The 18087-nt window shown below is 41.5% G+C and overlaps 1 protein-coding gene across 1 annotated transcript in view; it reads left to right on the forward strand.

Moving 5' to 3' along the window:
* The window catches only part of kif5ab (kinesin family member 5A, b), a gene marked incomplete at both ends in the record, with an annotated part of 77824 nt that overhangs the window by 23184 nt on the left and 36553 nt on the right, over nucleotides 1-18087 (forward strand). Inside the window, 9 exons of the mRNA XM_080494386.1 lie at nucleotides 817-890; nucleotides 1226-1330; nucleotides 2256-2304; nucleotides 3384-3439; nucleotides 5278-5365; nucleotides 5797-5921; nucleotides 7192-7296; nucleotides 9467-9615; nucleotides 14251-14399. Coding sequence (XP_080350512.1) covers nucleotides 817-890; nucleotides 1226-1330; nucleotides 2256-2304; nucleotides 3384-3439; nucleotides 5278-5365; nucleotides 5797-5921; nucleotides 7192-7296; nucleotides 9467-9615; nucleotides 14251-14399 — 900 coding nt within the window. The remainder of the gene's footprint in view (nucleotides 1-816; nucleotides 891-1225; nucleotides 1331-2255; nucleotides 2305-3383; nucleotides 3440-5277; nucleotides 5366-5796; nucleotides 5922-7191; nucleotides 7297-9466; nucleotides 9616-14250; nucleotides 14400-18087) is intronic.

Below are 18087 nucleotides of genomic sequence, written 5' to 3' on the forward strand. Positions count from 1 at the left end.
TTCTCTCTTTCTGTGGCGCTGCTGTTTTTGCCTTTTTCACTGTCATCCTTTCACATTCATGCTGTTTGCTTTTCTCAGTATTTCTGTATGTGGTGGTCTTGGGTGTTCGGCAATCTCATCTCCTGTTGCCTATATTTCCTTTGAAAGACACAATCTTTATCCTCACTCCTTTGTTGCTGTGGCGCTCCCTGTTTTGGTAACTCCGTGACCAGTGTGGAAGGAGAAGAAGTGAGAGGCGAGGCTACGCAGGAGTGGGAAAATGTTCTGCATGGATTCAGCCGAAAGGCTTTGTGATTCATCTGTGGTCAGCTAACCTGTGGTGACTGGCCTTTTGGGGTGATATGTTTTTCTTTATCCATGTTTGACTTTTACCGCAGCGGTTTATTGGACTGTGTCAGCAATATGACATTCAACAGTGCCGGTTCTTTATAACCTCGGCTTGCCAAGAAGGTGTTGTTTTCCTCCTAAATAAGGGATGTAACTTGTGTATGTGTGTGTGTTGAGGGGTTATTTTGCCGAGTGCCTCCCGGTGACGTGAACACTGCAGGTAGTGGTTGTTTACTGTGTGCAACCACAGAGGTCGTTCAGCGCCTAACCAAGCTTAAATGCCATGTGCTTGTCGGGGTGCGCAGGCTTTATGAGGCTCAGTTGGATTCAGAACAAAGGTCACAAATTTTTGTCATTCTGTGAGCGGTTGCTGTCGGGGTGTTTTGACGTCTTTCTGAACTCTGTAATTCTGACACTGTTACTGCTTTTTCTCAATGCTTTGTTCTTTTTTCCCCTCTCACATGTTTTCTTTCGTCCCTCTCATTTTAGATGTACTGGGTGGGTACAATGGGACTATCTTTGCCTATGGGCAGACTTCCTCGGGAAAGACACACACCATGGAGGTACAGTAGCTGTAAATTATTCAGAAGGTAGACTTCATGCTGTGACACACACATGCATGGAGATGTACATTTTTCTGCTTTATTTTTTTATGGACTGCGTCCTCCTCTTCACGCCCCCATGGTACATCTATCTCCATCATGGCCATCACTTTGTCTCTGCCTCTCAGTCTTATAACCTCCTTTACAGCTCTCTCTGGGAAACAACCCTTCTTCCTTTCAAGTCAAAAGCCTCTCTGCTCGCCTTTCTTTTACAATTCTCTCTGCCTAATTTGTCCAGGGTCTGCATTTATGTCTATTCACTCACATGTTCCTCTCTTGTCTTGTTCTGTCTGTAGGGAAACCTTCATGATCCCCAGGGAATGGGGATTATACCGAGAATAGCAGAGGACATTTTTGAACATATATTTGCCATGGATGAAAACCTAGAATTTCATATAAAGGTGAGAGGGATTTTATGTGTGTCTGTTCGTTTCATGATATTATCATGTTACTCAAAGGTCCTTTTGCATTTTTTTATTGATATTTCAGTGTGCCTCTCGTGTTTCCTCATTTTAAGAGTCTTTAAGAGTCGTATATATATATATTTTTTTTTTTATCACTTCCTAGTATTTTGTATTAAATCGTGCCTGAGAGGTTTTTTTTCTAGTTCCTGTTATGTTGCATATCAAGTCTGCAATACAGATAAAGTCTGACTGATTTATCCAGTTGCCCCACTGTCTGCACACACAGAAACACATACATGGTTATACCTCTGTGAGGCCTTTGCATGCACACACGCACGCACACTCGCACACACACCTGTGAATGTATTTTTTTCTTTTATCTCTTTGTGGGTCTCTTCAGTAAATCTTCACCTCATGTCAAATCTTGAATCTTCACCATATGAATAAAATATGCCCTTAAATGCATGCTAGAATGATTTGGATCCTGCAGTTTGGACTCTCAATGTAAAGATTTAAAACACAAGTGTAGTCTGTCCAGTTGTTTGGCCCTATAAATTAAGAAATACAGGATTATATGCACGTGCACGCACACATGCACGCTCTGTTAAATTATGTGGGAATTCAGCTTGAACCCCTGCTGTAATCCTCACATGGATGGGTCGAGCAGAAGCGTCAATAAATCATGATCTATAAACCATCATGAGCCCACAATATTTCCCCTTTTTACACCACAGACTTATGATGGAGGATAAGGTCTTGCCAGACCTGGAAGAGGACATATTAAACTATTATTTTGCATTTCAGGATTATTTGTTTTGTTTGTTATACAATGAACTGCTATCCCATACACTTCATGTATCTGTATTAGTCTCTTTGTTTCTGCCTGGAAATAAATCAGTCACTTTTTTTTTTTTTGCTTTAGGTCTCCTACTTTGAGATCTATTTGGATAAAATTCGGGACCTGCTAGACGGTACGTCTGAACAGCCAATCTGTAAAAATACTGCTCACAGTTACTGAAAACCTTTAAGCCAGGCCCACCACCTGTGAGCTTTAACAATCTAATACCTTTCCATGAAGGATCTGGAGCATTACCTACAGACTCTGGAAGAACAAAACTCACATGTCAGATCACAATCCATAGTTTTGTTACATAAAGTCATACTGCAATTTATCAGACAATCTGGAAAGAAAGCCAAAGTGTAGATTATTCCATCTCAAGAGATTATATACTTATACTTGACTGATAGCTCTCATAATAGAGATGTGAACAATCCCAATGCTTCTTTTATATTTTTACTTATCTGCTTCACACAATAAAGCTTTGTGATAATTTTTCAATGCATACAGCACAACAACACAATAGCGCATAGTATTATCACTAAGATATACTATAACTAGTGTTAAGAGATGAAGAGCTGCAGGTAGAAGGCTGTACACTCTGTCCCTGTGATTACATCTATAACTGCAGTGAAGCCCCCCATCAGTATGCAGTGGACACATGAGCTCATTTTAGCTATGAACAAGGAAAAAAGGAGACAATAACAACAAACAAGATTTATCAAATCAGAAAACGACCCTATATGGGGTTATTTGAGATAGTGAATGATTGTAGGGTGATAAAGCACTCACATACTGGGGATATAACTGCCTCCACAAGCCGGTGAAATTGAATTAACATCACCAGGACTTTCAAATGTGAAGTGACTAATGCAGAAATTAAGGCCAGAATGCATTGATGCCAAAAATTAGTATTTCTTTTGGTGACAGGAGCAGAGACATTGGCTTGACCTCTCAGTGACTTTATAAAAAAAAAAAAAAAAAAAGCAGTTTAGTCTCATTAAAAACCTTGTGAGCAACACTTCCCCAGAGATTTTTTTTTTTATATTGCATTAGCACAAGCTGACTCACAAATATGAAGAGACCGCAGTCAGGTCAGATTAAACAAGGATGTGCTGAAGGGAAAAACAGTCACATGCAGATGCACAGTCACAAACATCATGCCTGGTACAAAACAATGACGTCTCTCTGCATTTTCTATCTTATCCACAGTGACAAAAACCAATCTGTCAGTGCACGAAGACAAATACAGGGTTCCCTATGTGAAGGTGAGTCACAGGCATGATTCAATTGGGCTGCGAAGCATCATTTTTCTCTGTCATAATGATGCTTGTATTATGAGTGTGCGTTAAAGGAGAAGCTCAACATGTTGGGAATTACTCCTGATATCTATCTGGGAATGTAGTTATTGCCAACTGGGTCCTAGTCAGCTGTGTGTTTAAAGAAGGCTCGTTCATCATTCAAGAAGAAAACCTCCTGCCAAACAAAGCTAGAGATGATTTGACTTGAAGAGGAAGGAGATGGTAATTGGAGAAACACGTGAATTTAGCATAAATTCTCACAGGTCATTTTACAGAAGGAATCAGTTTTAAGTGCAAATTCTTAAACTAATAATTCTGTATGTGGTGTTTTTATGTAAATGTGTTTTGCAGTCAATATAACAAGACCATGTTTTGTTCATCTTCAGTAAAATGATCAGCTGTGCTCGTTCACAAAACAACACATGAAATTAGTATGCAGGAATGTGTTGCCTCCTGTTTTCAGCCCTCATTTGGTATTTCACTTTCAGGCCCCAGAGGGTGCCAATCATGCAAGCTAGATCATTTCTTAACTGGATCATTTATTTCCAATAATCTTGCTAAAATGTCAAACATCTACCTAGAAGTGCACCATTTAAACATTAGTTTTTGGTGCTATAAATTGACCTATATCTATACATCTAATGAAATGACACACCATAATGGTGTGTCCTGTGTTGCAGAAATATTTACTGATAGCTCATTTGTTTGCCAAGGGCCATTTGAGGATGTCATACTGCTTGTTTACTCAGTTGTAGGTCCAACAACAAACAAATTTCATCCTTGGCTTGCTTAAATAGAAAATCAAAAATCAAAATACATAACAGCACCATCACCCCCAAGCATAAGGATACTGTTTCAAAGTGAAGCTTAAAATTAATTTTATGTGGAGGGTTTTTTCTCTACTCCAATGCAACTACGTGTGCTTAAAAAGCAGCCGTTTGCAGATCCACTTGCTTTTGTTTAGAAATATGATTCATGTTCATTTAATGTACAGTCATGTGGAAACAATTAGGACATCCTACAAAAGCCAATGTGTGTGTGAGTGTGTGTGTGTTTTACATATTTGGACACATGTACAATATTGACATTTTTGAACAATAAACATATACAATTAAATCTCAAGAAAATCCTTTTAAAAACTTTCTGTAGAATGTAAACAATAAAAAAATTATTTTCGAGTGAGGAATAAATTAGGACACCCCCAGATTTATTCCTATGCATAATGGCTAAAATCATACACAATTATATCACATCAGGTGGACATAATTAGAACATTGTTACTGAACATTTTGAAAAAGGCTTGTCTCATTTAAACCTTAGAAATGTAATTTTGTGTGCTTCTGACTGGAAGTGAATGTGAACACCATGAGGGGATCCAAAGAGAAAGAAGATCGTAGCAGCTTATGAGTCTGCTCAGTGATTCAAAAAGATCTCAAAACAATCTGAAATCCTCTATTCCTCTGTCTGGAAAATAGTGGAGTACATACAAAGGCAGAGGACACTAACATGAGCTGTTGGTAGGTACGGTGTCTGAACCTTTTCCTCGGTCAGAATCTTCATTTTTGTTTATATCTGGGTTTTTTTATGTTTGAATAAAACAAGGTTATTCTTTTTTGTTTCCATGCAATTAAATAATTATTTTTCCAGAGATGAATAAATACGAGATTAGACATCAATATAATATACATTTCTTGATAAAGAACTGAACGTTTAATGGGATGTCTTTATTTTTTTTCTCCACATGACTGCATGTGTAGGTTTCCTTTGCTGTATAAATGACCGTGTGCATTTTGTTTCCCCCTCAGGGCTGCACAGAGCGATTTGTCACAAGTCCCGAGGAGGTGATGGATGTGATAGATGAGGGGAAGGCCAATCGTCACGTTGCTGTAACCAGTGAGTCACCCATTTGACACTCACACAGATTTTTCATTCTAATTACAATTAGAAGTATAGGAGGAGGTAAAAAGGCAAGGTGTAAGGTGGGCTGTAAAGCCAAGGTCATACCTACATCTCTGTTGGAGAATAATGCATGTAAGAAAAAATGTGTTCTTTTTACATTCCTCATAGTGGTGACCTTTCTGTGTGGCATTTGATTGGTGATACTAAATTCCCCATAGGTATGAATGTGTATGCAGGTGATTCTCTGTATATATTTGCGCGGTGAGGGACTGGTGAGCTGTTCAGAGTGCTCTCTACTTTTCACCATGAGGTCAACTGGGACAGGCTCCAGCTTCCTGTGAATGTAATGTGGATGAAGTGAGTACACAAGATGAATAGATGGATAGAGTTCTCTTACCCTCTATATTGTCATTTTGCTTTTTTAGACATGAATGAGCACAGTTCCCGCAGTCACAGCATCTTCCTCATAAACATCAAGCAAGAGAACGTGGAGACAGAGCAGAAGCTGAGTGGGAAGCTGTACCTGGTCGATCTTGCCGGTAGTGAGAAGGTAAGACATTGAAACACTTTTAAAGCCTCCAATGTGACTCTTAAAGCAGTTTAAGTCTTGACTTTCTGTCTCTATCCTGGACTCCATGGTGTCTCCAGCCCTCGTCCATAGCTGATTTTGAATGGCTGGGTGGATGTTCTTCTGTTTCAATGTCTTTATTAGTGTTTATTCATTTGTTGTTCCGGAAAGTCAACTTGGTTCCACAGGAGAAAACAACACTAGCAAATAACATTTTAAAATGTATTTATAGGAACAAAAAAACCCTTTAATTTTTTTTTAACCTTGAGTTGGGTTCTACAAGGGGCTTTAACCAAAGCAACTATTAAGCCATTGGGAACCATAAGCAATAAAGTGTTTCATTCTTTCAAGGTCTCTCAGGTGAACTGTGAGTCAGCACCACCACCCCCCCACCAATCATACCACCTACAAAACAATTTGTCCCTAGGACATAGGTCACTCTCTGGACAGCGGGGAGAAAACACATCAGAGACCCTGCTGAACATTGCCACTGACTCCTGTAGTGTTGTGCTGATACTATTGATGCAAAATATAGAATAGTGCGTGCATAGAGTAGTAGCTGAAGGCCAGCCAATAAGTGCTGATGGTGCATGTGTACGTCGTCTTGGTGGCTCCCCAGGGCGAGCAAGGGAATTGTTCTGCTCTAGCAAACTCTGAGGCTGCGGTACAAAACGTTATTGACTGCACAGGAAGTGGCTGCATGCTTCAGAGAAAGCTTTGATTGGACAACTTGCTCTATGCTATAATTAAGCTCCTCATTATCTCACTGTAAATAATTGTATCCCATGATGATTATGACACAATACAGTGTGCCTCATCTTATTGAGGTTTAAGCTCCTGCAGAAACTTTCTAATATCCTGATTGGCTCTCTGCTTTTCTCAAATGCAACACATTAATGCCACACTTGATAGGTCTTGTAAGCTTTCATGGAATTCATTAAAAAAATGCTGTGGATATTTAAAGAGTTTCTTTTTTTGCACTTTCGGTTGTGGGAGCAATCTATCCTAACTAATTAACCGTAAATGCACTGAATGAAATGTGTCTCTATTTTCAGTCTAATCAGAACCAGATTGCACCACAGTGAACACTGTGATTATCTGGAAGCTGTCCTGTATGAACTGACTCTTACATATTAGTGTCCTGGGACTTATAAACACTTGTATTACAAGGAAAATCAACATGGTTTTCCTTTGGTAATGTTCATCGAGATCTAATTCTTCCTGCCTGTGTGTGTGTATATATCTGTGTCAGGTCAGTAAGACGGGTGCAGAGGGAGCGGTGCTGGATGAAGCCAAGAACATCAACAGGTCTTTGTCGGCTCTGGGGAACGTCATCTCAGCTTTGGCTGAGGGAACGGTATGGTGGAGAAGTGTTCTGAAACTTATCTATCGGCTTTGGCCGCAGGCATGTCTTCTGGTCTTCTTGGATGTTGCTGCCAAAACAGCATGTTTTCTACCGTGAATTTACCCAATATGTTAAATAAAATATCACAAACGTCCTCAATCAGGAAATTAGATACTGTATCTTACATTCAGTAGAACCAAACTGAAGAATGACTCATTCCAGTACATATAGAGGAAACTGAGCTCCTTCTATTAAACACGTGTTTTGCTGACATGTTTCGACCAAAAAGACCTTATTTTGTTAATTTCCGAGAACATTGATGGCCGTTGTATTCTGTGTACTGTGTACTGCATACTTTGAGGTCAAACATCACATGTTCTTCTCAGGATCACGGAAAGCTTTGCTGAAAGTAAATGTCTTAACTGCCTTAAATTTCTTTCAAAGCTGGTTTTATCACCACAATTTTCACCATTTCAAAGCTCTGTTTTTAGTCTCTACTAGCTGATAAAGTGAAATTAGAAGGGGCAGAAATATGCCATTCGGTAGGTTGTTGCTGTTCATTTAACACCACTCATAGCCTGTGTGGTATCGGCCCAGATGGATACTGACTAGGTTACTGTTTTGTCTGTTTTCAGAATAAAAGATATTGTTGTCAACAGCTGATCTTTGAGCAATAAATTGCATTTGTTTAAAGGGGTTTCCCCCTCATTCCATCATGAAGAACTTCCCCTTCCTTGCTTTTATTACAATTCATACCCTGATTACTGCAGCCGTTATTTGGAAAAGCAATGCATACTGAATGCTTTAAATGCAAACCATGTTTTGATGAAGTGTCTCATCTCGGTGATAGAGAGCCACGATCTTGCATGTTTTTAACATCTGTTTGATTGGACACTTGTCTGTATAACAAATGTGTCATTATCAGGCTTTCAACAGCGCTGGGTACAATCATCAGATTCAGCCGGGGATTATAGCAGGGGCCATCAAAGCTGGACGACCAGGATTTGATACCTCTGCTTAAAACTATTGATTATCTGTTGTTTTGTCACAACGTAGCTACTCTCTAGCGAACATTGTTGAGGTTTAGTTTGTACATTTTAGTTTTCTGTTGAAAAAAATGAACAAGATGAAACATAATCAACATTAAAGTTAGAATTCTTCTTCTTCTTCTTCTTCTTCTTCTTCTTCTTCTTCTTCTTCTTCTTCTTCTTCTTCTTCTTCTTCTTCTTCTTCTTCTTCTTCTTCTTCTTCTTATTATTATTATTATTATTATTATTATTATTATTATTATTATTATTATTATTATTATTATTATTATTATTATTATTATTGAACATAATATGAATATATGATGTAACAATATGAGTACTTCATATTATATTACTATACTATTATATAAAAATTCCTTTTTTGCAGGCTATGTGGTTTTGAGTGTGTTTCTCCTGTTCTGTTTTGTGATTCACACACTCCAAATAAAAAGAAGGGTTCTTTGTACTTTCTACAAGAAGTATAAAACATTAAAGCCTAAAAGGATGAAATCACTTGAAAATTACGAGGTACAATGTGATACTTGGGTTAACGTGTTACTCACCCCCCCAAAATGGACCTGACATAGAGTACCAACCAGCGCTATCCTATACAGTGATAGTGTGGCTGTCAGTGGGGGCGGGTGAAGGCTGCAGTGATGTTAACTAGTTTTCTGCCCCTCTTATCCATAATTCAGGCTGCCACAGCTGGTAACACAATCAGCTCCACCCGTTCTTACAGTATAGCTCCTCCAAGCTCCATGAGTGTAATTAAAACGCTCTCCACCTCTTATTACGTAACCCAAGGCTTAGGGATCTCTTCGTGAACCCAATGGAAATGCTTGCGAACTGCAAATGCCTCTCAAATCTTTCATAAATCTACTGGTATTCATTCTTTATTCATTGAGCAAGGACACTGTCTTTTTGAAGGTATATCAAAAGGTTGGGAGATAATGATGCGAATGATGCGACAGACGGAAGTAAATCTCTTCTTTCCTCCTCAGCTGAAGCCATCAACACATCCTTTTAGTTTTTTGTTGAAGAAAGGCACAATGCCATGTTTCTTTTCAGCTTTTTAATCCTCCACTTTGTCCTTTTTTTCTGCCTCTCTTACTGTCTGTTGCTCTTTCTTCCGTCGTCCCTTTATCTCTTTATAGAAATCCCATGTGCCATACCGTGACAGCAAAATGACTCGCATCCTACAGGACTCGCTCGGTGGGAACTGTCGCACTACCATGTTTATCTGTTGCTCGCCCTCCAGCTACAACGAAGCAGAGACCAAATCCACCTTGATGTTTGGCCAACGGTAAAGTGTGCTATGGAGACTTCAGCTTCTTGCACAATACAGTTTACAGTAACATAAATCCCACACACATCTCTCACTGTAACTCGTTCATTATACACTTTCATTTGCACAGTAGAATTATGTCTATCATGAATATTAGTGTAAAAAAAGAACAATGGAATATACTATTTTAATGCAGTAGAAACAGATGAATAGACTAAAAAACATTTTACTCCAAATATTGTAACTTGCCTCTGTGCTCTAAGTACAGTGTTTTAAATAGGATGGTTCTCGCTTATATTTAGAAATGAGACAACATCTTTTTTGTTTAAATGTTACTTGGGAATTTTGGATTGTTGCTTACCCGCTGAGATGCATCCTGTTGCTCTTTAGGACAGTAAAGTAGTATGACTGTAACTCATTTTGAAGTAACTTGCTGGGATCCAGCTGCCAGAAAGTAGCTGTTTAATACGCACGCACATTTCTTGACCGTTGTTTTAATGAGCTGCTGCTGTGGAGAAGTTTGCTACCACAATGTGTTTGCTTTGGATATTCTGCTCACATATATATTGCTTCCTTCAGCTTGGCTTACAGTGACCTACAAGCAGCTTTAGAGTTTGTGTCGGAGTTTCCGATTGTGCCGCGGATGGTAACAGATCGTCTTTTCTAATCTGATGTGAAGCGGCATTCACAGAATCTTTTTTCTGCAACTGCTCACTGTCACAAAAGGAAATAGAAAAAACACACTTATCCACACACGGATGGAAAGAATGATCCAGAAAAAGCCTCCTTTTGCCTTTTCCGTACTCCCAGTGAATTGGGCCTGACACCAAAGAGTTGGCTGACATAAATAATGTATTATGGAGTCACAAAATTCACAGAAGATATTTGGATTCAAAAATATATTCTCCACTCTTTTGCTGTCCACAAAACACACTGTTGAATGTCACGGCGAATTGAGCATTACATGAAAATAATGGGACATGATTACAAACATTGGCACACTTTTGTTTAGATTGTGGCAGGACGAAGGATGAGTCGGAGCTGAAGGTAGGAACGCGTCTTTATTTAGCAACCGCCAAAACTCAACTGAACAGTACGGCAACAGGCCAGGAGCGGGAGCGCTAAAACCACGCCCCTTTTCTCATCATCCTGCTGGGTGAGAGGCCTGAGTCCTAACGGCCGCCACAAGATGCTTTTTATTATGTGAAGCAATCATGTTTCCAACAGCTTCCAAATTGTGATATTTGGAGTATATTTAACTACAAGAAAAGCAGCTGAGATGTACTAGACAAGGAATTAGACTCAGACAACTTTATTAATCCCATCAGGACAGTTCAGTTTACAGAAAACCTGAACAACTTCCCCCCCAACACGACTGTACATGTACAGTATAATCAATGTGTACATACAATAATAGTAATATTGAGAATATTTCAGTGTCTTTTCTTCTTTCAAGCACTTCCCAAGAAAATTGCTGTAAAAGGCATAGATAAGCAAAACACTGAACATTTCCAGTCATCCTTTACAACACTTGTGTTGTATTTACATAAATATTGTCTTCTTGTTTTAATGGTAGGAATTGATGTTTCCATCCATCCATCCATCCATTGGCTACCGCTTTATCCGGGGCCGGGTCGCGGAGGCAGCAGTCTGAGCAGAGTTGCCCAGACTTCCCTCGCCCCAGACACTTCCTCCAGCTCCTCCGGTGGCACCCCAAGGCGTTCCCAGGCCAGCCGAGAGACATAGTCCCTCCAGCGTGTCCTGGGTCTGCCCCGAGGCCTCCTACCGGAGGGACATGCCCGGAACACCTCCCTCGGGAGGCGTCCGGGGGGCATCCGAAATAGATGCCCGAGCCACCTCAGCTGGCTCCTCTCGATGTGGAGGAGCAGCGGCTCTACTCCGAGCTCCTCCCTGGTGACTGAGCTCCTCACCCTATCTCTAAGGGTACGCCCAGCCACCCTACGGAGGAAGCTCATTTCAGCCGCTTGTATCCGGGATCTCGTTCTTTCGGTCATGACCCATAGTTCATGACCATAGGTGAGGGTAGGAACGAAGATCGACCGGTAAATCGAGAGCTTCGCTTTTTGGCTCAGCTCCTTCTTCACCACGACGGATCGATACAACGTCCGCATAACTGCAGACGCTGCACCGATCCGCCTGTCGATCTCACGCTCCATCTTTCCCCCACTCGTGAACAAGACCCCAAGATACTTAAACTCCTCCACTTGGGACAAGGGCACTCCACCGGCCTGGAGGGGGCAAGCCACCTTTTTCCGGTCGAGAACCATGGCCTCGGATTTAGAGGTGCTGCTTCCCAGCTGCTTCACACTCGGCTGCGAACCGTGTCAGTGCACGCTGGAGATCCAGGCTTGATGGGGCCAACAGAACCACATCATCCGCAAATAGCAGAGATGAGATTCTGTGGTCCCCAAACCGGACCCCCTCCGGCCCCCGGCTGTGCCTAGAAATTCTGTCCATATATATGATGAACAGAACCGGTGATAAAGGACACCCCTGCCGGAGGCCAACGTGCACAGGGAACAGGTCCGACTTACTGCCGGCAATGCGAACCAGACTCCTGCTCCGGGAATACAAGGACCGAACAGCCCTCAACAAGGGACCCCGGACTCCGTACTCCCGGAGCACCCCCCACAGGACATCTCGGGGGACGCGGTCGAACGCCTTCTCCAGATCCACAAAACACATGTGGACTGGTTGGGCGAACTCCCACGAACCCTCAAGCACCTGGTGGAGGGTATAGAGCTGGTCCAGTGTTCCACGACCAGGACGAAAACCGCATTGTTCCTCTTGGATCCGAGGTTCGACTAACGGCCGGACCCTCCTCTCCAGTACCCTGGAATAGACTTTCCCGGGGAGGCTGAGGAGTGTGATCCCTCTGTAGTTGGAACACACCCTCCGATCCCCCTTCTTAAAGAGAGGGACCACCACCCCGGTCTGTCAGTCCAGAGGTACTGTCCCCGCCCGCCACGCGATGTTGCAGAGACGAGTCAGCCACGACAGTCCCTGCACATCCAGAGACTTAAGGAACTCTGAGCGAAGCTCATCCACTCCCGGTGCCTTGCCACCGAGGAGCTTCACAACAACCTCGGTGACTTCAGCTTGGGAAATGGACGAGTCCACCTCTGAGAACCCAGTCTCTGCTTCCTCAATGGAAGACGTGGTGGTGGGATTGAGGAGGTCCTCGAAGTATTCCTTCCACCGCCCAACAATGTCCCCAGTTGAGGTCAACAGCTCCCCACGTCCACTGTAAACAGTGTTGGTGGAGAACTGCTTCCCCCGCCTGAGGCGCCGGACGGTTTGCCAGAATTTCCTCGAGGCCGACCGAAAGTCCTCCTCCATGGCCTCTCCGAACTCCTCCCAGACCCGAGTTTTTGCCTCCACCACAGCCCGGGCTGCAGCTCGCTTGGCCTGCCGGTACCTGTCGATTGCCTCGGGAGTCCTATGAGCTAACAGTGCCCGGTAGGACTCCTTCTTCAGCTTGACGGCATCCCTTACTTCCGGTGTCCACCACCGGGTTCGGGGATTGCCGCCACGACAGTGGTGATTTGATGTTTCATTTTTCATTATATTCCATCCCACCTTTAATCATTTATAATAATTGGCCCAAACTCAAATGAAGCTTTTATCTATTTTTCCTGGTGGACGCCATTTCTGAATGAGGGCCTAACGCAACACAAACAACAGCTGCCTTTATAAATACATTAAAACTATGACAATGATGATAATTTAGTATTTTTAATATTGTAGTTTTACTTAATTATACTTTTTTAATGATTTGCTTTTCTTTCAGGGATATACATCTTTAAATTTGAAACATGAATACACATTTACACAGTCATTTCAGGATACAGCTCATGTGTTACGTTCTCATATCCTGAAAGATACAAGGTATTTAAACTGACTCATACCACACAGGAACACTAATAATTTGTAAGCAGAAAGAAGAAATCCGGCTTTTTGATGTGAGGCTGTGGTTTAGGTGATTAAATAAACAAAAATAGGCCATTTACACTTTGTTCACATTTTTTCCACCTGCTGCTAGGTTATCACAGAACCAATATCCAAATAATCTGTGACTTGAAATCAGCGTGTAAGAGACAGATTCGGATTGCGGTATTTTGTCTCACTAATATCAAGAAATAAATGAGTAATGACAACAGTGTTTTCTCACTGGAGTGTGAAATTAAGCACTGAGTGCTGAAGGCTGCATTTTGAAAGTTTCAACTCTCTGCTACCACTTCTGTGTGTTCTGTGTGTTGTGATTCTGGAATAATTTATAGCGGCAATACATATAGCGCTCACTTTCATGATGAGTTTTATGATGGCTATATTTTGATGTGTTCCAATGCATTTTTACCTTTTGGCTTTTCGCCTCTTATTTTTCCTACACGCACCATCAAACACAGTTGGCAGAAACCCAATTTACATACCAATTAATGAGATGCAAGCTCATTTTCATCGAGCAGCCTGTGCTGAGAACCCCTTTGACAGCTTTCTGTTCTCTCACATTTTCCCTCCCTCCTGCTCCTCTGCCCAATGCCTTTTTACCCCTCAATACTGAATCCTCATACGGTTTCCTCTTATTTCTGTCTACCCTGTTCTTTCTGTTTCTGCCTGCATCCTGCCAATTAGAGCCAAGACCATCAGAAATACTGTATCGGTGAACCTGGAGCTCACAGCAGAGCAGTGGAAGAAGAAGTACGAAAAGGAAAAGGAGAAGAACAGGTCAATGAAGGAGACTATTCAAAGGCTGGAGGCTGAGCTGAACCGCTGGAGGAATGGTAATACTTTCACGGATATCACGCAGGCTTACAGAAACACAGAATATCTTCTTCGAGCAGGATGCAGTGGATTCTGTTGCCCAGGTGTTAGGACATTATTTACCTTCAGACGTATAATAAGCTTTGATTTTCCGCCAGCCAACTTCCCGTGAGTGGCAGTGCCAGCCTGTTGGATGATTGGGAAAATCCACTTTCTGACAACTGGATTGACTGCAGCAAAATTGGCACACCCTCTCCGTATAATGATCTTACTGCTCTTACTCAACTTTTCCTCTGGCACCATAAAGTGATTTGGGATTTTGAGTGGCACATCTTAAAAGCCATTGTTTGGACTGGTCTGAAATTTGGTTCAAGCAGAGGAGCACTTCAAGATGAGTTACTACAACGGTGCAGAATCTCTGAAAAAGGGACAAAAAGTATTACACTGTCTGACATTCATCCATCTTCTATACCTCTTTGTCTGTCTCCAGCCCACAACAGGGAAAATAGAGACTTACAGTCATTTTAGAAGCACCAATTCACCTCAAAAGCTTGTTTTTGGACTGTGAAAAAAAAAAAAAAACAGATTACCCGGAGAGGTAAAAGCCTTAACCAGTACTTCACTGTGTAATACTTAAAAATGTCTGCAAGCTTCAGCTTTATCATTTACTGCAGGAAGGTAGAGGAACCTCTACATGTTAGCTGCAGGCAATGGGGTCCATACTTGTAGCAAATGCCGTTGCAGTGAGATTTTTCTCAAGCATTACATATTCAGGTATAATTAAGAAATCAATTTCTTGGCCTGACAAATGAGCTAAAATTATCACTTTGGGTTGATATCAGTATTTCATTTGAAAGCACCCATTTGCCGATTCATTTAAAAAGCTGATATTGCCATACATGATCACATCCGTGTGCAAATTTATGCGTCCAATACTTCACCTAAGAGCAAAAGGGGCTGCATGCATTCCCCTCAGCTACACTTGATGTATTGTTAGCAAATACGAGCCTGCATGCCTGCATGTTAAACTAAGATGGTAAGTATTTTATCGGATTATAGTACTGGCAATATGAGCATATTAGCCCCAGGCAACATTGTGCTTAAGACAGACTGGCTACTGTGACTGTAGACTTGTTAAATTACTGCAACAAATGGGACCAATTGAATGAAAATTGAGCTCAGTTATGAGAAAATTATGGTGTGTCAGGATGCTGAATCATTTTTTATGTTTGGTTAAAAGATCAACTGCCTACTATATTGTGAAAAATAGAAGACTGGTATTTGCAGGTTTAAAAAACTCGGGCTGCAGACAGACGATCCCCCAGTGCAGGAAATCCCTAAAATAGAAAAAAAAAAAAAAAAAAGTACAGTACAAGTTCTTGTTCGAGAGTCTCTTCATGCATGCAGGAGGAAATGGGAATGACAATTTCACAAGCCAGCAGACATTATTTTTCAGTCCACGTAGTTGCAGATTTAGCCTCATTTGACATCAGCTGAATGTCTCGCAGTGAAGATACAGGAGGAGGACAGCCAAACAGGATTTCTGGATTTGTGCCCAAAAACACTTATGAATTCCTTTCTAGTGATTTCTATTATTCAGGCTTTTTTCACTTTATATTATTGGATGCTCCTCACGCTGGACGAATGTTAGAGTCTTTATGATTTATAAATCTTTATATATTTGTAATCTGCACACATCTATAGAGAAGTCGTGACTTACATTGCTCTGCTCTCATGTCAGCATGCACACACACACACATACACAGACATACACACACACACACAGACACACACACATGCACACGCACGCACGGACGTACACACACAGACACACGCACACACACACAAACACATTATTTCTGTTGCTTTGTGAAATCAATACTTTGACGACCACTTTCTCTCTGCATACTTACCTTAAACTCAACCAAAACTGCAAGTTGATTAACCTTAAACACAGCCTGACCTCAAACAGTCAAAGTCTGACTCGTTAGTGTGTGGACAGAGGCACGATTACACCGCGTACCAAATATTAATGCCACAAGTCCATATGGGAGGGAACAAGACAAGTACAGTATGTCCTCAGCAAGGATGAACGAAACACTTTACAAGATCGTTCATCCACATTGGTGGCGATAAGAAACGGTGGTCAGTGGACGTTGAGATAAATTTAAAGCATCTCCTCTCCCGATTAATCTCATGAGGATCTGAAGTTTTGTCTCCATGGTGACTGAGTTCCAGAGCGACTTGACAGAGCAGGTGTGTGTCGAGATATGAACTAGAAAGAGACTGCTAAACATAATGTCTGACAGAAATACGAGCACGATATACAGACATGTGACATAGTGACATGTAGGCGGTGATAGGTTAATGACGCACAGCCTGATGCAATCAAGGAAGAGAGAGCAGAGAGGCGGACGAGAAGGCAGAGTGAGATTAAGGTTGATATGTATTTTTCAGGAAAAGAAAGAAGGAAAGCCTACTTCCCTTGAGGAAATGACTTCTCTGTATTTAGCCCATCCTATTCATAGTTAACCTTGGCATCACATGTTAGGAGCAGTGGGCTGCCATGTTGCAGTGCCCGAGTAGCAGCAGGGTCAAAGGTCTTGCTCAGGGACCCACAGTAATAGATTGAAACCTATGAACTTTTGATCCCAGATTTAAAAGAGAAATGTGTTTACTCCCAAAAAATAACATCAATGTTTTCTCACAGTTTGGTTCTCGACACATCATCTGTGCGAAATTTGTTCCTCTCAGCTTTTGTGTGATTGGTCAGAAATTAGAAATGGCTGTGGATATTTCCAGAACACAAACATGACACCTTCCCTCACTCTTTTCTATTTCAGTTTTCCATCTGTTATGGGTATCCCATAAGTGTATAAATGTCCTTGTGAGAAATACCTTTGTTCTGGATGCATGCTCTCGCAAAGTATGTATCCATCTCAGAGAGGGAGCGCAGACAGCCACAGCATGACATGTTCACAAGCATAAAAAACATAAACATGGCGTGAAGAACCTGCAACGTGCACCATGAGACATGAAGCAGAACTACAACCACACACGCACACAGTCATCACACACACATCTTTCTTTTCCTTTTGGACCTGAGCTTTTCAAAATGTCTGACTGGCACTGATTCGTTGACTAGCAGACTGTATAATTAAAGATTTTCTTGAAAATTAGCTTGATATGACTTTAAAAAACACTGTAACACATCTTTGTTAGACACCAATCAGTTATCTTCATTTTCTCCTTCCCAAACAGTATTTTTTTTCTCTCTCTCGCTGCCTCCCCCTCACTCTTTCGTTTAGTGCTTTTAATTTCCTAATGGATCATTTTGACAACATCGTTTCCCCCATTCCGCTCTCACTGTTCCCGATATCGTCTCCCACCTCAGGCCAGAAACTCCCTGAGATAAATGCTGCTGACCTCCATCTTGCACCACATTACCCGACTCCTTAGTGGATTTGGCTCAAAGACAGAAGCAGCTGTCTTTTACAGTTAATTAGGTTAAATCATGTCAAGAACTGTCAAGAGCACAAATCTTTTGCATGCAGGTTTTTGTTTCATTTAATCGGGCGGCTCCTTTTATTGATTAGAATCCCTGCAATGAGGCAGGTGAACCTAATCTGTGTTCGATGCCGACAGAGTCAGGTGCATTGTCTAGAGTATTGACGAATTTGACCCTGTCACAAAGTTCAAAGCCCTTGA

The sequence above is a fragment of the Blennius ocellaris genome (assembly GCF_963422515.1).
Source record: "Blennius ocellaris genome assembly, chromosome: 4".
Lineage (NCBI taxonomy): Eukaryota > Metazoa > Chordata > Actinopteri > Blenniiformes > Blenniidae > Blennius > Blennius ocellaris.